This window comes from Sciurus vulgaris (assembly GCF_902686455.1).
Source record: "Sciurus vulgaris genome assembly, chromosome: 2".
Lineage (NCBI taxonomy): Eukaryota > Metazoa > Chordata > Mammalia > Rodentia > Sciuridae > Sciurus > Sciurus vulgaris.
This window is the reverse complement of record NC_136462.1, coordinates 86,379,914-86,400,700: the sequence shown is the minus strand read 5'-3', so window position 1 is coordinate 86,400,700 and position 20,787 is coordinate 86,379,914. Positions and strand designations below refer to the sequence as shown.

The following is a 20,787-nucleotide window of genomic DNA, read 5'->3' as shown; positions in this document are numbered from 1 at the left end:
CTCTGAAATAGGGCCATCATGCTTCATGTCAGAATTTAGCATGTAAGTAAAATTCATAGTGCTTCAAATCTAACTTGAAAATATTTGTGTGGGGAGAATGGAATGACTGATCTTATTATCACTAACAAAGAGATTTCCTAAAATGTTCATTTTTAGCCTTGAAACACGAAAGGTAGTATTCATACATTTATAAGATCAATGATGGCCACCTATAACCCTTACCCCCAAATCAACAATGTAGTGATTTTGTTTAAGACAGTTGCTGTACACTGTAATGTATCAACATTATATATTTCTCATCAATTTTTAGTTTCCACTGATTAAATATATATTGACTCACAAAGTATTACCATCACATCAGTTGTCACTAGATGCAAGCATATGTCATTTAAGTATTAACTATCATATAAAAATGGCAGCTTAGTTGTTTAGATGCCATAATGTGGTACCAGTCATTTCCAAATTTCCCTAATGCATTAGCAACCTCATGGAAAGTACTATTCTCTTTGTATTCATCTGCAGCCAGAGAGGAGGGAAAAAAAGCCCTTCAATAATTGTTTTTATTTTTGGCTACATATCGCTATACATTCATGGTAAATAACAGACTTATTGATGAAGGAGAACATGTTCTGGTGTATTTAATTTTCCATATTGTTAGAAGATAGAAGTTGAAGTCAGTTAAATAAGTTACGCTCAACAGAACTATCCACTAAAAATTCAAATGAATATAAATTGTTACTATACAAAATTTATGTCATCAACATCATTATGTATAAAAATAAGTTCCATATTTGCATCACTTTCTTTCTAAATGCTTTATCTGGAATGGTGCTAGCTTACTCTTTTTTTTTTTTTCTCATAAAAGACAATCATTAAACATCTAGTTATAGCTCAGATACCTCAAGTTATTATAGAATCAACCTGTAACAAACAAGTCTGGAAACACAGAGCACCTTGCTTCAGAAATAGGAAAAAAAAATGAATAAAATACATGTTTTGCAAGGAGAAGGGAAATTCATTCTACATGTTAACTTTCCTATCAGATTGTGCAGACATTGCCTAGACTATTAAAACCTTCTAGTTACTGATAGGTAATTGCTCATTTGCTGACTGTAGCCGAGTACAGCAGACAGAAGCTGTGAGGGAAGCCATTCTTCCTTGCTAATATAACATGTAGAACTTGCTGCTACTCTAACACTTAATGCTTATAGTATGGAGTCATCTTTAATGCAAACACACATTTTCTGCCTTGCTTCTATGTTTTCCATTATAATGCAACACAAAAACAGTGTACATTTCACTCCATCCCTATGAGGTTTGCATAAGCCTTTCCAAGTCAGACTAAATATTATATTGCTCTTATTACAGTGGATAAATATTTTAGAGTTTAGGAATTAAATATTTTATTTTTTGGTTTGCTCTCTGCAACTATTATGAACTTTTTACAGCTTCTTCATTCACAAGAAATCTTTAGGGCTTCCTTTTTTAAATGTAAGGCTGTTAGTTGTTTCCCCAAACAGAAGCAGATCAGAGTTACCAAATAAATTCAGTAAATCACTTTATACTTGGTGTTAATAAGAATATTATGTTTCTTCATAGAAAGAGACTTTTCTAGAAGCTATACATCCTTTATTATAATAAAAGTTTGCAAACAAAAAAATGAATCAAGTAAATGTTACGTTTATAGGTATACAATTCCTCTCTTCATTTTTATAATAGTTAGCATAGGTTTTCTTGGCATATGTCTCTTTACTTGACACAGGTATTTCTCACACTAAATTAAGACTACATATCCTAAGAAGAGCATGTCCTGAGACGCTTGGTGTAAGTTTTCCACAAAATAAGAAACTAAGAAGTTGTTTATACATTCGCTTTAAAAGAGGCAGACTAATTATGTCAACTGATTTATTAATACATGAAGTTCTTTGTCCAATTATTAAAAGTACAAAGAAAGCAGGGAGCAATTTAAACGTCTAGTATACCTCAAAACTCTTTTCTTAAGGTTAATTACAATTCTAAGCAAACTACTTCAGAAAGGCCCCTTAGGTTTTATGCAGTTTTAAATAAAATCATAACAATAACATTACCTCATTGGCCAGCTCCAGGAGCACTGGGGCAGCTCCATTTTTCACCACTCCATTCAGGTACCTAGACAAGACAAAGCCAAGCGATAATGCAGTGACGAGAAAAGGCCAGTATAGACTTGTCAGCATCCCCTGTGTGTACGTTTCTCCTGGGCAAATGCCACATTCAACTCCTGTTAAAGTATGCTACTGTCATAGGAAAGCTCTAAAGAGAAAAGGATAACAAAAACAACTTACTACAAAATCAACTAACTAACTGAAGTAGGGCCAGGAGGTATGATGACATTGGTCTCCCTTGTTTTTACCTCTTATAATGCCAAAGTGAACAAAGAGGTGATTTCTAAAGAACTTTCCGCATCACTCTGACTTTGTCCATTCCACAGACAACTGTCAAATAGAAAGGAAACGGACTGACTCTCACAGTTTGAAGAAAGTATTCATGTACTCATCTCACCTTTTCTTTACCTCTGCTTCACAGAGTTGTTGATAGCTTATCAAGAAAAGAAGGGAACAGATTTGCCACCAGTAGGCAAGCACACCTTTGACAGCCAACACAGCTATCATCCTATCTGCCCTGGATTTCTCTAACAGCCTCCAGCTCTCATCAACACCTAACTTCACCGCAAAACAAAAACAAACAAAAATTCTCCAAATCCATCCAACACAAGGAAGATGGTAAATATTTTAAAATAAAAATTTGAATATGCTATTCTCTTCCTTTAAATATTTTGAAGGTCCCACACTGAATCTCAAGATTAAATTATTACTACTTAACACTCTTCACAACCTATATACTTCATTCTACTAGCTTCACCTCTAGTCACTGTCCCCTGCTCTTACTCATCACCTGGATAACTTACGATTCAGTTCAGATGTCACCTTCTTCAATCCAACACCATCCAACTGTAACTTTATGGCCCTGCACAGGCAACTGAGCAGCACCCTGTATATCTCCCCATTACATAACACAGTATTGCGTTTACCAAGTTATAGTCATCCACCCTGATCCTCAAAGGATGTGTTCTAACACCCCATGGGTGTCTGAAATCATGGATAATACCAAACCCTATATATATTATTTTTTCCTTACATATACACATACCTATCATAAAGTTTAATCTATAAATTGGGCATACTAAGAGATTAACAATAACAAAACAGAACAATTGTAATAATATGATAACAAAAGTGATGTAAATATGATCTTTCTCAAAATCTTATTGAACTATACTCACCCTTCTTTTGAAGCTTATGTAATGAGATGAAGTAAGATGAATGACACAAGTATTGTGGCACAGTGTGAGGCTATTACCAACCTTCAGATAATAGGTCATAAGAAATATCATTGAGCCATGATGCAGGATGACTAGGGGTTAAATGAAACCATGGATAACAAAACTTTGGATAAGGTGGGGCTGGAGGGAATAGCTTATCTAAACTCATCCCCCACTGTAATGCTGAAAGATTCATAAGAGATGGGGAACTATATTTTATTCAATTTATTATTCATTGCTCAGTTCTTGGTTTATACTAGATGATTATATAACACACACATATATATATAGATATATATATTTGCTTTCTTCCATAATGAATAAATATTATTCATATTGTATGAGAAAATGTGATCAGTTATGAACATTTTCTTTATAGTATATTGTTTGTAAGAATAAATTAAGGTATCTGTCTGATAGTAAAAAAGTAAAGTCAACATGTGAGGTCTTTAATACAACTGCTAGGAGTAGCTACCAAATTATATTACTTTACAATATATATTTTTCCTGTAAGTAAGGTGTAGTAAAAGCAAATTTTCTAAGACAGGAAGAGTGTCAGGGTTATTATAACTTCAAAATAATTCTAACAAATCCATTTTCCACATAATGGGATCCTTCTTGAACATATTATTTAGTAAACTGGGAAATAAGGACTTTCAGATATAGCAAGAAAAGAAAAATAAAGACAAGAGTAGTTTAGAGGATGGTCTCTGAGAAATAGGTCAGCTAAGAACCACAATTTACACAAATATTTCCAGTGAAGGATAGGCCTGCTCAGGGAACAACCAATCAGCTCAGTCAGGTCACCAGCTAATCACTACCAAAAGTGCATACTAATTAAGGGTTCTGATTCTGTCTGGGTCAGGATATTTAATCCTAAACCAATAATAGAATATCTTTACAATTTTCTATTAAACATCCATGTATCCCACAAGTATTTTTTAGAGCTATGGGTTGGGCTTTAGTCCAAGTTCTAAAGAAGCAGCAAGGAATAAAACAGCACTCGTTCCACCACCACAGAGATATTACAGTGGAGACACTCAACAAAAACAGGGGGAATAAATACATAACATACGTGTTATGATAAAATTTAAATTTAGATGGGTTAGTCAGAAAGTCCCTCTTTAAGAGAGACACTTGGTGTCTCTTGCATGAGATGAAGATGCATACCATGATAAGAGCTGCCTGAAAACGGTAAGAGAGAATAGCTAGATGCCAGACCACTTCTTGTGCCAGGGAACTACTGTTTTGAATAAAAGTTACAAGGTTTCACATAGATGTTGCATCAACCTTTATCCTGGTAATGAACAATAGAAATCTCTACCAAATTAAAAGAAACAGAATGTGGTCAAGCAATAATAGTAATCCCCTATATCTACATAGTCTGAATAACATCTGAAGGATGACCACACTTGCTACAGTAGAAAATCCTAATTGCATGGTTGGCCATAGCTTCTCAGTTGGTCAAATAAGGAAACGTAATCCCAGCGTACTGATGAAACCAACCCAGACTCTACTGGCAACAGTACAGCTCAGAAAGGGAACCCTGACCCATGTCCCAGGGCCTGGGGTGGGATGGCCTCAGATGAAAACAGTAAATTTACTTTCTAAATTATACCCCCAATTTTTTCCCAACTATATCCTATCACACTTCAGAATTACTTGGGAGGTGCCGGGGGGGTGGGGATAATTAAGTTTAATTTGAGGTTCATTTTGTTCTTTGTGGAAATTTAATTGTACTCTACATGAAAGCAACAGATCAGGCCATGTTCAAATTTTCATATATGCAATCAAAGAAACATACTAATTATCCAAAATATTCAATAGAAACATAATCAGAAATTGTAGAGCCAGGTGTGTGGCGGTACTTGCCTATAGACCCAGCTACTTAGGAGGATGAGGCACATTTAAACCCACAAGTTAGAGAATAATCTGAGTAACATAGAAAGATCCCATTTCGAAGAAAGAAAATAAGTAAAAAGAAAGGAAAAAAAAAAGAAATTCCTAGTGCTACCATTCTCTGAATCATCATAACATGTGCAAACTTACAGCACTGTACTTTTGACACTGGCATAATTCTTTGCTTTTCTCTCCAAATAGACTGAAAGCTTCACAAATATCCAACAGATCCCTAGCAAAGACCTGAGCTGCAATGGGGATATAAGGAGGGCATCCTGAACACTACATTAGGTAGTCTGGGCTCCACTGCTGAGGTCTATTTGTCAATTAAAACTACTTCACATAGAAGTCACAACTCATCCTTTAGTTCTGCCGCAGGAAAACCAACAAATGCATAGCTTATGGGTGAGGTCATTCTGAGAAGATCTTAGAGAAGAAACACTTTATGGTTTTTGACTGTGAAAGACCCATTAGCATCTAAAATTAAGACAAAATATACTTATCTTAAATATAAGATGAAGTTATTTGATCTTTAACATTTTCATAACAACTCTAAAGGCAAAACTTCTAAAACCTACCTAAATTATTCCATGCTTACATCTAAACACTATCTTTGTTGAATTTACCTCTAAAATCTCTAATAACCCATCCCCACCATTACTGCTGGTAGTCTCACCTGACCTATACCAAGAGCTGGCATAGGCTTCCCTTCTTGCAGCTCACCCAGTCATCTATTCTGTTGCATTGCCATAAAACTCCCTTCCCTACATAAAAACATGTGTAGTGTACTCCTTGCTTAAAATCTACCATGGGATTCATACTGCCTATTTAAAAAAAAAAAAAAAAAAATCCTACTCCTTGGAATAAGTCCTTTAGTACCTGCCTACATTCCCAGGCCATTTTGTGTCTCTCCTTTCATTCTCTAGATTCTAGCTCAAAAAACATCAAAGCTCTGCTACTGAAGGTCTTCTCTCAATGTGGAAAGCTCTCCCCTTCCCAACAAACTTGTAAAGGTAAGCCTTTTATTTCTAGACTGTACACATTCATGCTGCCCTGCATACCTCAAAAGGATAACTGATGGAACCTCTATTAGCACTTCTCTTACTGCATTTTACATATTTAGGTCCACAGTTGCTTTCCCACTAAATGGAACAGCTGAAGGTAGGTACTGTGTCAGTCACATTTTATAGTCAGTTCCTAGCATAGTGGACAGGACATAGTGCAAGCACAGTAAATGGTGCTAACTGAAAAAAAGTACAAATTTTCAGAATCATCTTATCATGTACTGTCAACATCATAATTGAACTACCCTTTTATCCATGTGAACATCTGAATAAAATTCAATTGATGTGATTCTCTAAAGCTACTAAAGATGGTCCCTCTGTCAAGGTGTCTTGGGAAAAAGAAGGAGATGAGAGACAGTATTTCTGAACTTCACTACTGATGAGGACTTGCAAATCTAATCAATTATGTCTGTGCACATAAGTCCATGTGTACCAAGTTAGATGAATTAAGATAAATTTTACCAAAAATATTTCCTATTTAGAAATAAAATGACATTAGTACAGTGTGAAAGAATAGAGAATTGTTTTCAAAAACAATACTTTAGCTGTCTATAAATATACAACATGGAGAACTGAGGAAACTTCCCTAATAATTCAAAAGTTTAAGAGAACACTTTCTACTGCTATCTGATCCTATGAAGTTTCAGTTAACCATGATGCAATCACATGAGAAGCAGACTTTGAATGTGTAGTTAGTATCATCTCAATGTTAGCAAGAATGTAAAGACACAGAAATTCTCTCACAGTGCTAGTAGGAATGTAACCAGCACATTTCTAGATAGTAATTTGGCAACAAATAATGAATTTTTAAAATATGCACATTGTTTGCACCAGTAAGAATATACAAAGAAATAAAGAAACTAATTCAAAATGTAGACTCATGAATCAAGATGCTTATCACAGTATTATTTACAATATCAGAATATTGGAAATATAAATGTTCAACAGAGGAATAGTTCAGTAACTTTTGATACTTTCATATGATGAAGTAAAGCAACCAAAAAAACAAGAAGCTTTATACAAAATACTATTATCTCATTTACATTTTTCTGAGTATAAAATCTAGGATTCATAATTGCATGTACATTATGACTTATAGTATGACTTCATCTATATTAAAAAAAATGGGTTGACAAAAGACTGAAGCAAAATTTCAGCCAATAGTTATCTCTGAGTAGCACAAGTATGGGTACTCATCCATTCTTTTTTTTTTTTTTTAATACCTTCACAAAGGAACCTAACTTTTGCAATGAAGAGTATTAATTTATAAAACAAAAAATTAAGTTGTCACTAACATTTTTAAACTGCTTAAATATGCTTTGATAAAACAATTTGCCTTTATTATAATCAGCTGGAAAACAAAAATCTTTTAAGACCAATTTACCTTAGTGAAAAAGGGACTTTAGGTCTGCACATTTAGAGTAAGAGGAGTAAGAGGCTGGTGAGGTCAATCTATCCAAAAGGTAACAACATGACTGTCCCCAGTCACAAAGAACAGAACAGAGTACAGAGGTAAAAGGGAGACAAAGTAAGAAACTGGTGAGACTACTTTCTTCTGAGTCTGTTCATTACAGTGTAACTTCATGTTTTTGCTTCAAATGCTCTAACTCCTCAGAATACAGAAATAAATTTCTATATTCTCATTACTATTCTCTCAACTGTTCAATACTGACTATATATATAAAATTTTTATTTCTGGTCTAAACTACCCAGATAATCCAAAAATGTATTTTCATACTTTAATAACAAAAATGTTTTTTAATGAAACTAAAATTTTTAAAAAACAGCAGAGATTCTAGAATGTAATTAAAAGCAAAAAGCAAAAAAACACCTTTTTACAATGAGGCAAGTGACTATCACAGGGCAGCCCACCACCTGATAATGGGCTTGCAAATTTCTAAGAAAAGAGTATACTTTCCTCTAAAATGCTGTATTTTCCTCTGCTTATATTTCAAGGCTTTAAATCTGGACATAGAAGCATGCTATTATATGACAGCCTAGGATATAATGTTTACAAAATAGAATAGAATTTTTTGGCATGTAAAAAATGGCTTTTCAGTCTTTCTTTGGAGGTTATGGATGCCAAAGCTTTCATAGGACTTTATGGCCATTCTTAATTTTATAATGTATGATCTAGGTTATGACTTAACTTTAAATGTTAGAAGGTAATTATGACTTTTGAATAAATTACTTTAAACTTTACAAAGACTGTTCAGATAAGAACTCTCCTAAATACAAGTGTGTGTGGGGGGGGGGGGATGCATATGTATCTTTAGTAGATTTAACTACTCAAAACAAAGAAAATATTTTACCATGTAACAAAGAGAATACTTTTTAAAAAATCTAATTTCAATAGCTTCTCTGTTCAATATCTATATCTAAATTCTTAAAAATGATTTTAAAGAAACATGACACCAATATTTTATCCACATACTTATTTCATTCATAAAATTTTTGTGCATAAAAATCATTCATCTAAAATCAGTAGTGTCACTCTCACCACAGAAAGGTTGGTTTGTCAATCTTGAGTATAATAATTCATGAACATATTTCAAACAGTTTTCTTTTCCAATATGCCCTTGAAATATTTAAGAAATCAACCATTTCTAATGCCAACCATTACCCTTTAGTGTTATAAATTATTCAGTCATATTATAAAGACAGCACAAATTTTAGAATTAAAAAAAAATCAGAGCTATTTTAGATTCTGTTTGTTTCAGAATAAGAGACAGAATGTCTTTATAATAAGTAATGCTAGAATTAAAATAGCCTCTGGATACCATCTTGTTGATTTAATGTCCAAGATTTTCTTTTTAAATATAAAACTCCTTTTAAAATGTGACACTTATACAATATGATATATCTTCATATGTCCTTAGTTGATATATGCCTTTTTTTTAATTTCTAAAATGGCTAACATAATACCTATGATGCAAAATACAAGTACATCAAAATTCAATCTTATTCTTTTGACTTACTGACCTGAATAAGAAACAAATGAAAATTGGTTTGAGAACTTTCATATAAACAAACATGTAGATGTATGCATATATGGACATATGCATTTGGACAGATATGCACTTATTGTAAGTACAGATACTTATTGTAAGTTTCAAGAAACCAACCAAGATTCAATAATATTTTAACTACATAGTATTATGCACACACACCCTAAGTCAAGACGGCATCGTCATATTCTTAGGTCTACCAAAGAAAATATTTGAAGACTCATTCAAAAAATACACCAAAAGTCTTAAATAACAGACTCAAAACAATGTCTTGGGGTATGATATAGAAAATTAATTTAATAACCTAATTTATTCATAATTATTATTACAATTAATAGGTACTATGATACCCTCTAGTGGGGCAGGCAGGTCATACCTCTGGTAGTAATTTTCAATTGCTTCTGAAGTATGATGTTTGGCATGTGTTCTTTTAATATGTTTCTGAAACAAAACAAAACAAAATTTTTACATTGTGTCACAGAGCAGGTTCAAGAACAATAATGACATATTTCTTGATCTCAATGACTAGCATATAGGGCAAAATGAATAATAGCTTGGGGATTTGGTGGTGGTAGGACTTTTTTTCCTTCCACTCCATGAGCCTATGCATTTTAATCTCTATTGCTTGCCTGGGATATCTTCAGACTGTACCACAAGGTACAGTATATATGTAAAAGCCAACAGGGTCATAGTAATTGAATCTAAATAAGTTTGCTTAGGGCTGCAGAGGGCAAAGAAAAACTTGTTCCCTCTTTCAACCTTTGTATTAATTTTCCCTCAATTCAATTCCACCTAAGTCCTCTGCACTCTAGTTTTACAATCCAATTGCCATTTTTAACCAGGAAGAACATTGCTTAAAAACAACTTATTTGAAAACTACAAAAAGTAATTCCATAGAGACTTGCCACTTGACTGACACCTGTCATCTCATGATAAATGACTCCATTTTCTGCCTCTCTTGCCTTCTGCCACTCCAGCAATGGTCATTTATCATCATCTCTGTCAGCAATGGAAAGCGGCACTGACAGTGCAAGTCAGCAAACATTTAGCACATGGAACCACGCAACACAGGGAAATTATTATTGTCAGAATAATAATGGTTTAGCATAATTTATTACAGGTCCACCAAATAAGCAAAGGCTAGATGTTATTAGACAGATGGATGGGTAGGCTTGGCAGGCCTCCACTGAGACGCAGGCGGTGCTTGATGTGGAAAGGAGAACATCCTCCAACCCAATCAGAGAGCTGGCAGTTCAATTACAAAGAAATAAAGGGACATTCATCATTCAATTAGGCACCTGTCAACCCTCACAAAGGAGAAAACTTCTAACCTGGTACTCCTGGGAGAAGATGCTCAGCAGAGTGGCCTGCGATTGACTGGAACAAATAAAAGAAGGACAAAGTTAATTACTGGAGTGCACGGCAAAGAAACAAAAGAGAAAGGAGCTTCAAAGGTAGGCCTGCTGCCCTGTAATCTAACAGAACATGAAAACAAGTGTGGAAAAGTTGTTCCAGATGAACACCTCAAACAAAGGCTTCCTGCTGCTAGGTCAAGGAGAGAGGAAAAGGGAAAGGGAAAGATATGAATGGTCTCAAAGCAAGTATCATATGATTTGGATTTTTTAAACTTTGGAATAATTGTAAATCATATCTGTAGTATGCAATGGTGTTAAAAGGGACCACAAGAAAACAAGGCTTATTTCCATAAACAAATGACAGAGTCCAATCCCATAAAAGTAGAGAATGTGTAGCTCATTCATTGACAAAATTCTAAAATTTATTTTGTTAGCAGACAGGTAATCTCTTCTGTAGCTATCCTAGATTCAGGGGAAAAAACTTTCGTCTTTGTTAGATGTAGCACAGAGAACACTGGAGTGTTCCCACTGATTCTGGTGTGCTTTGAAAATAGAAACTTTCACAGTAGGAAGCAGAGGTCCTTGGAAGTGCATCATTCCCAAAGACTGCTGTAAGACTTACTCATGTAAGTGTCAAACACTTGGCAATGAAGCTACCTGGACAGCATTCTTTCTGAGTGGGAATTTTTCCTCTTGCAATTGTTAACATTTATAAATAGAATGGAATTTTTCTTTCTTTAAAAAGTAATCATACCCTACTCCTACTCTTTTTGATTGTCCTCAGTAGATATACTAATTTTATCTTACCTTGAAAAGGATTATTACTGATTTATTTTCCTAATAAATGCTAACTGAAGTCACTGCACTTTAAATAATTTAATTCTCATAGTATGCCAAAGCTCTGTGAATAATTCAAAAATTTCTATTCATGAATGAAAGAAACCTCTTATGCACATCAGAGGGAAACTGAATAATGTGAAATAAAAATAGCATCATACTTGTTTACTCATGGTCACAGTACTACCATCTTCTGGATACCAGAGGCTTCTAACCCTCTCCACCAGTATAAAATTACATGACTAGGTTAAAAAGGATACCATAGATATTCACCAAGGAAAACCAACAAAAATCAAATAACCATTTCATTAAGTGAGAAGTATGGAGAAATGAATGAAAACACTTATAAATTCAATCAAGTCTAATTTTTTTCAATTTCCCTTATATACTACCTTGGAAAAAGACAATTTTAACATACAAAAATCTTCCTATTATGCATGGCTTGCCTGAGCTTAACATGCCAATCATATACCCTGGTCAGGTTGCTGACAAGTTTCTGACAAAAATTGCAAAATCAAGGCCAAATCTTTGTAAATTACTTGATATATTTAAATGCTGAAATTTATATGCAATAGATCCCTCATCACTGTACAGCAAAAATAGATGTTATTAACCATTTAATGGTGCACAGAAGACCAATGTCTACATTTCAAAAAGTATGATGGAAATAGTGTGTTTGGAATGATTCAACAGGAAGAAACTAAATTGTAAATAGTTTTTAAAAGTATAAAGAATGGAGGAACTTTGGATTGTGTAGAGGGAAATAAGCGAGGGAGGGTGCAGGGGTAGGAAAGATGGTGGAATGAGACATCATTACCCTATGTACATGTATGACTACACAAATGGTATGAATCTATATTGTGTACAACCCCACAGAAACAAAAAGTTATACCCCGTTTGTGTACAATGTATCAAAATGCACTCTATTAAAAAAAAAAAAAAAAAAAAAAAAGTGTAACTGTGCCCAGATGGGAAGACTAAGACATGGCTGGTGAAACAAATTCAAGAATAACCCATTCAAAGTGAAAACTTGGTCAGGTGTTGAGAAAATTGACTAAATTCAAGATGAGATAATGCCTTTGCCCAGAAAAATTTCTTTAAGCTGCTTAGAATTCAATTCAGTTAAAACCATGGACAGAGTCTATGTAGCAACCCAGTTTCTCTGTGACCAAGAGGACTGAGAAGATTTCAGCTTACAATTTGGAATAAAAGCTAATTGAAACTAAAATCAGAAAAAAAAAAAAAAAAAAAAAAAACTTACTTGTAACAACAAAAAGAAAGAGTTAGGTGCAGTGTCAAGGAAGCTTGCCTGTACCTTTCTGTGCTGATCTTAACAGAAGAGTGTTCTGAACAAATGCCACAGCATAAAGAACAGAAAAGGAGTTTGGTGCAAAGAACATATTGACTCCAGTATGTGTTGTACTCTCTCCCAGTGTTTCAATGCTGAGAAGGAATACCACAAGGAAGGACTGAGCAGGTGGGGAGGGGAACAGAGTCACATGATCTCAAAGCTACAACCAACTAAGCTACTGTCCTATTTTAAAGAGGGAAATGAAGGGAGACAACTAGAATAAAACACACAATTAAATAGCTAGATCAGTGGCAAAGCTGAGAATCAAAACCAGATTCAATTCCAGACCCAAACTCTTAATTCCCATGGCAATCTGCATCCCCAACAGAAACCAGAAATCAGTTCTGTGTCATCAATGCTAACACCCCTACTTAAATATTTACATTACATAGTATTCCAAACAACAGTGAAAGATGGGACATGTTGCTTTTTGGATAGAAAATTGAAACCACAGGAGGTCAAGTGTTTTGACCAAATTCCATGGCCCAAGACAATTGTCCCTTCTTTAAAAATCAAATTTCAGTTTTCCTTTAATTAACTAAATAAAAAGGTATTTTTTTGTGTGCCTAAAGATAGAGGAACTAACTGGACATCATCATGTTAAGTCAAAATAAGTCAAACTCAGAAGGTCCAGGGTTGTAATTTTCTCTCATATGCAGAAGCTAAAGAGGAAAAAGGCAAACAAAGATGCGGCTGGATCTCCTAAAAATCAAAGGGACGAAGAGGTGAGAGCGGGGGAAATGCTTGGGAGTGATATTGGTCAAATTATATTGTTATATTGGTCAAATTATATTGTTATATTGTGTCCATGTATGAATATGTAACAAAAAAAATCACATCAATATAATGCACCCATACAACTATAATGCACCAATAAAAATATGGGGGAAAAAGAAGATAAAAGTATTATTGACTGCTGGAAATAGTTATAAAAAGTGTTGCATAATTTCTATCATTCTCCCTGCAGCTAAGGCATTTTAAAGGCAAATTTTAACTACTACTTAAAGTCTCTCTCTCTGTATTATGTATCTTTTACTCAAATGCCACTTACTTCATATAGATCAGACTTAAATCTTAGGTAAACACAGAAAGTATAAATAACCTGATCTTCCATATAGAAGACAAGTCCCTCTATAAGGTTTTTAATGAAGGGATTATTAGTTATAAAATAGAGCATATTCCATGTAAAATCTTCATGTCCACAGTCAGTATTCATTCTCTCTATAACCTTTCTTTGTTTTTTCCTCTTTGTCAGATGACTTGAATTTGTGTGTATGTGAGTGTGCATTTATACACACAAATGTTTAAAACTGAGTTGTTTAAACATACCTTTTTCTGTAACATGCCTTCATCACATGCTAACACTTATATGTGCCACTAAATATTCCTCTTTTTAAATTATTTTTACTGTGAATAAAATATACCACACATGCACAAAAAACCACATGAAACAAATATGTAGTACAATATTTAATATTTAAAACAAAAGAGAAACATGTAACCATCTAGGTCAACAAACAGAACCTGCCAACACCCCCCAAATACACTCTTGCAATTACTACCTCTTCGTTCTCACAAATGAACTGATTCTTCTGATCTTTTCTTGCTTCTCTTTATAGTTTTACCACTCAAATACGTATCCCTAGGTTCTATCCCTTAGTTTTGCCAGCTGACAGGCTTTACGTGAATTTCGTGAGATAGTATGTACTCTTTCACTTCCAGCCTCTTCCATTCAACATGTCTCCAAGAATCATCCATGCTACCATAAACATGGCTGACTCATTCACATTGCTATGTAGTACCTTCTACTACATGTAGAATACTGTTGCTGTGAACTCACTCTTGTGTGAGTTTCTCGGTGCACATCTACACACATTTCTAATGAATATATAAACACAATAGAATCCAGGGTCATCTGACATGCTAATCTCCAGTTTTAATAAATACAGTCAAACAATTTTTCCAGTGGTTAAAACAATATTAAACTCCCACTAATGTTACAGGAAGAGTTCTCATTGCTATATATTCTCATCACACTTCCTTCCAGTCCATAGTTTGCCTTTTCATTTTCTTTGGGGTGCCTTTCAAAGAGTAGAAATTTTTAGTTTTGATGAAGTCTAACTTATTAATTTGTTTTAGTATTTCCTGTGTCTTCTGTAAGAAATCTTGGCCTACTCACACTCAAGATATTTTCATTTAGAAAATTAATGGTGTTGGATTTTACATTTAACTCTATGATCTACCTGGAATTAACTTTGTGTTGAGACAGGGGTTATAGTTTGTTTTTAATTTTTTTATGCAAATACATATTTGTCCACAAAATTAAATTGTTGTCTCTGAGTAATCCAAATTACTGACAGTCTATTTGAGGACTTTGTAATTTGTTCCACTGATTTCCATGTTTATCTTTTCATGGATACCCAACTGTTTTGATTACTGCAACTAAACCACGTATATTTAATGTAAGTACTGATATATTCATGTTTAACTCTACCTACTTCATGTAACTTTACTATCTCATATTCTTTTCAATTGATTTAATACTTATTCACTAACTTTCCTCATGCAACTTAGAGGTTATGTACTTTTACTATTCTTTTAATGACTATCCTAGATAACCCCATGCATCCCCAATTTTAAATGGTCATAAATTGTGCCTGAAAATATGAATATATTACAACACTATATATAGTTCTACCTCTTCTCATATAGGACATTGTTTTAAGCTTGCATCTGTCTTAGATTCTCCGAAGAACAATATCTTTATATAGTCTCTGCTCATTCAGATTTACCTATATATGTATCATTTCATTGCTTTTCATTCCTTCCTCTTCCATTCTTCGGAAATCACTTTCTTTTAATCTTCATCAGTGCTGTCAAGGAACAGTCAAATTGTGGCTACGTTTTAATCACTGTCTTATGCTTTATCTGTTTTTAAGATTTTCTTTTATTGTTGGTTTTCAGTTCTAACTGTAAAATTCTGTTTAGAATTTGCTGGACTTAAATATGTGGTTGGATATCTTTTGTCACTTTAGGAGTATGTTCAACGATAATTTCTTCAAACACTGATGTTACACTCCCTCTTTCCTCTTCCTGAGATTGCTAAGTAGGTGAATGCTATTCCTCCCTACCTTATCCTCTCATATTCTCTCTTCATATGTTCTACGCTTTGTTATTCTTTGTTATATTGTGGCTATTTTCTCATGAATTATCTTCTAGTACATGAATTCTCTCTTTACTAATGTCTGATTTACTGTTAAATTTGTGGTGATAAATCCATCCAATTTTATATTTTATAATTTTGCTTTTTTTATTTTCCCCTCTGGCATGGAGGTTTGAAGTCAGGGTTTTGCATATGCTAGGCATGCACTTTGCCATTGAGCTACATCCTCAACTCCTAAATCCATACAATTTTAATTACTGCATTTTTCAGTTCTAGAGTTCCTATTTCATCCTTTTTCAAATAAGTTCTCAGAAGAATGTTTTAATCTTCCTGAATTCTAAAAATTCTGTTTAGTAGTATAGCAGTACTACATTATTTGAAAAACTGCTTTAAGGACTGGGGGTGTATTCAGTGTGAGAGGGCTTACCTAGCATGTGTAAGACCCTGGGTTTGATTCCCAGTACCAACACACATACACACACTCAAAAAAATAAAAATAAAAAAAACAAAACAAAACCTGGATTCTTTTTCTTTCAATGCTTTTAAAATTTTTATCAGTATATATTGATGAATTATTAGGACACATTAATGGTTGCCATTGTGACATTTCTCTACATGCATATAATGTGCTTTGGTTATCAATACCACCCCTACTACCCTCTCTTAACTGCTTCTTCCACAGAGGAAATTCTTTTTTTTTTTAATACTGGGGTCACCTGAAGTCTAATTTCACCTCAGTCCAATTTCAGGTATTAATTTTTGGTGCCAATCAGGTAAATCTGAAATAATCATGTACAGCTCTTTTAACTGTAGCTCACATTTACTGTTAGGGTATATCCTTTTAAGGTCCCACAGCAAAGCTTGGGACATTTACAAAAGCCATCATCTTTGGTGGGCCCTGATCCTTAAAATCAGTCCTCTGGTCTAAGTTGTGAAAAGTTCTTCTCAGGAACTGAGTAGACTACATCTGATCAAAGGATAATTAAATTATAATTTAAGGATTTAAAAGGTAGATACCCTAAAACTCTATCTTCTGAAATTAAAAATGCATGCCCAAGTAACTTACAGACTAAAGAGAAAGTCATGATGGGAAAAAAATATATAAAACTAAGCAAAGACTATGACACTTATAAAAACTTGTGTGAAACTTATACAATTAATTGGACATTGGAAGAAAAGAGAAAGGAACTGATTTTATTGAAAGAGGTTCTAGCAAACTATACATTCTATGAAGTTCACAACAGAGTCTTCTGGAAGAACATGATAAATTTAGGTTAAAATAAAAGAATACATAGTCAGAAATACTTAACAAATTGTGAAAAGCATAAACAAGATGGGAAACTTACTTTACCAGATATCAATATGCTTATATTTCATGAACATAGTATTTACAAAGAAAGTGTATCACAGAATTATATCCACATTTGATTCCATTTATATAAAGTACAAAATAGCAAAATATAATTACCTCTTTCTCATAGACATATATAGATGTAATTAAATTTATAAATGAGACAGAGCAATAAATTCAAGACAATGGAAACCTCAGGTGAAGGAAAATGGGAAAGAATTCAGAGAGAAAGACATATTCGGCCATATCCATAATATTTTATTTTTAAAAAACAAAAAATCCAAAGGGGAAAGGAAATGAAGGACAGTGTTAGGACATTTTATTTCTACAAAAGAAAAAGCATCTAAATTTAAACAGAGGTAGATTCAAAAGGTTCATCATATTGTTCTCTATACATTAATATCTTGTGCTTTATTTCATGACGACTAAAAAGGTAAGCAAAAAGGAAGGAAGTGAGGAGTTGGGATAAATGGATCTGTCAAACACTTTTGTGCTCTAAGTCCCACCCTATTCTAAATGTTCTGATTTAATTACAATCTTAAGTACCTATACTTCTTTCCTTTCTAATTAAATGTAGATATTAACTCTTTAGAACAAGCCATAACATAAATCAGATAAAGAATAAGAAACCAGGGTGACAGATACTTAATTTCCCCAGCAATACCAAACTTATGATATTTTTTCTCTTAAGTAATCCCAATACCGTCAACATATTATATAAATCGATTTGTAAGAAATGTTTTTCAGTCATCTTTTTAAATTTATTTTTTAAAAATTTCATCATTTTCCTGAAGTGATTTTTTTCTGATTTCTTTCTTTCTTTAAAAAATCAGATTAAACTACATTATGAGAAGCCCTTAAATTGTTTGTAGTAATTTTATTATGGTTGGACAAAAGAGAGAGAAATGAGGTTAACAGATAATGATAACCTGATTATGGCCCTTATGTGAAGATATTTATAATCTTTTAGTGGTTAAAATTCAACTTTCCTCAGATTCTTCCTTTCCTCTGGCTATTCCTCATTTTCATCAAAGAATGAATGCTCTGTCTTCCTAAACATAACCTGCTTATCTTTCAAACTATTGTCCATCACCTTTTTTCTATTCACCATGTCTTTGTTCTAGAAGGGCTTTGCTTTCACAAACCCCATTTATCTTCCTCCCAAGGCAATCTAACTTCTGCCACTCCCCTCACCTAAAGCAAAAGTCACAGACTTCATTATTACTAAACCTCAAAGCCATCATTATCCCATCTGACCTCCCTGCAATATTTAGCACCTTGGACAATCCCCATCCCCTTTTCTTAAAATCCTTCCTTCCTGAATTCCAGAGCACTATTTTCTGATAATTTTCTTCCTACCTTGCTAAACATTGTTCTTCCACTCACTGCCTATCTTCTTTGCTGGGGTTTCCCAGGGAGTTCTCTTCAAACTTCTTCTCTTTTTCACCCTACACATAACCAGGTGACACCGTTTTGTGTTCCCTACAACTACCTCCACTGTTCCCAAATAAATAGACATGCATATAAATATATAAATGGGCCGGGCAAGGGCGTCTCCAGCCTCTACCTCTACTCAGAGTCCCAGTCTCAATTTGTAGCTACTAGTCAGGACATTTCACCCTGACCAAAGATATCCTGAAATCTAGTTTACCACCACCCTCTTTTGCACAAACACATTTTCATACCTTCCTTTTAAATAACCCTTAAATCAAGTGTTTCCATAAATGCAAAGGCCTGAACTAGAAACCCCTGCAACATTCTTCTTTTTTTTTAAGTTGTAGATGGACACAACACCTTTATTTTACTTTTATGTGGTTCTGAGGATTGAATCCAGTGCCTCACACTTGCCAACCAAGCACTCTACCACTGAGCAACAACCCCAGCCTCCTTGGTATTCTTAATGCTTGTCTCTCCTTCACACCTTACTGGTCACCAAGTCTTGTGATGCTACCACTAAAAGTTCTTTGCACATTTGTCCCAGTTCTTCTCTATTACTAAAGAGCTTCCTGATTTACTTCTCTTCCAACATTTATACCTCTTAATACAACCTCCAATTTACTAACAATGTTTCTAAAATACACATCTGATTATATTACCCTCTTGGCTTAAAACTCTCTTGATGTCTGTTGCCCATGGGATGACACTGAAACTCATCAAAGCACCTGAAAACCCCTCACCTAGCTTAGGCCCCTTCCTTCTAGCCTCGCCTCCCACAGCTCTTTCCCACTTTTTACCCCTGGAGGAGTTGGTATGTATCCTACCTCACCACATCACTATTAATTACCATGTTCTTTTTGGAGTTCAGAATATTCTTCTTTCTTTATTCCACTTGGAGAACTTCTATTCTTACAGTAATAATTGGATTCAGGATATTCTTATACAACATTCTATCACTATTAAATCAAGTTATTTTAGCAAAAAAAATATTTCTTGAAAACAAATGTGAGAATTTTAGAGTAAGGTCAACCTTTTCATTATAAAAATCAAAAAGGTAAAAGTCACAAGGATGAAATAATCCGGACAAGGTCACATAAGGCATTATTTTATATTAGATACAGGTAAATCAAAGAAAAAATAAGTTTTCCTTCAAGTGGGATTTATTGGGGTAATATTTTATTATGTTATCTTAACAGATGGGAGGATGGGAATATGACATTTTAATGCAGTTTTATGATTTCAGTAATCAAAACATATTTATGACCAATGTCTACAAATTAAGTCATAAATATAAATAAAAGATTAAAATATACTAGAACATAAGCAAATCATCAATAATTCCAAAACCTGTAAGTTCCCACTTCTTAGCATCAAAAAAATTCTCCTTTTTTCAATCGCTAAATCCACTTTCCTCATTCTTAACTAAGACTATTAGAGGGCAGCACACTGAAGTCTCTTGACTTTTGTTGTTGTTGTTATTCTTTCTAGTTGTAAATAACAGTAGAATCTACTTTAATATATTTATACAAGCATGAAATATATCTTATTCTAATTAAGATCTCATTCTTGTGGATGTAAACAATGGTGAGATTCACAATGGTGTATTAATATGTTAATTGCCACAAATTCTAAACTGGTATGTCACAATTTAAAGGGCTTTATTACATAGTGAATATAATTGTAGATTTTATGAGGAAATAATTTTGTACCTTCAGAAAGTATGGTTTTTATCATTCCTAATTATTTAATGGTTTTGTAAAGAAACATCTCCTTTATATAATATCAATTAGTGAAAAAAATGGACTTGTTTTATAGCCAACTTTGTTGGAATGACCTATTCTAGAGGAGAAAGGAACTCATACTATAAATCATGAACATTCTAGTTTTGTGAAAATGGAGTGGGATGCATGTTTAAAAAAAAAAAAAAAGAATCCAAAGAAAATCAATCTATACTTGCTCTTCCT

At 33.7% G+C, this 20,787-nt stretch overlaps 1 protein-coding gene across 10 annotated transcripts in view; it reads right to left on the bottom strand.

The window, feature by feature from the left end:
* Positions 1 to 20,787, bottom strand: part of CDIN1 (CDAN1 interacting nuclease 1) — a 213,998-nt gene that overhangs the window by 148,933 nt on the left and 44,278 nt on the right. For 7 of the 10 annotated variants that reach the window (XM_079128728.1, XM_079128731.1, XM_079128727.1 and 4 more), the window contains exons 2-4: positions 10,661 to 10,706; positions 9,706 to 9,770; positions 2,088 to 2,148 (exon numbers count right to left, since the gene is read on the bottom strand). In XM_079128728.1, coding sequence (XP_078984854.1) covers positions 2,088 to 2,148; positions 9,706 to 9,770; positions 10,661 to 10,706 — 172 coding nt within the window. Of the gene's footprint in view, positions 1 to 2,087; positions 2,149 to 2,538; positions 3,648 to 9,705; positions 9,771 to 10,660; positions 10,707 to 20,787 lie in introns of those variants that run through there. The other 3 variants (XM_079128732.1, XM_079128725.1, XM_079128730.1) reach the window with 2 other exon arrangements.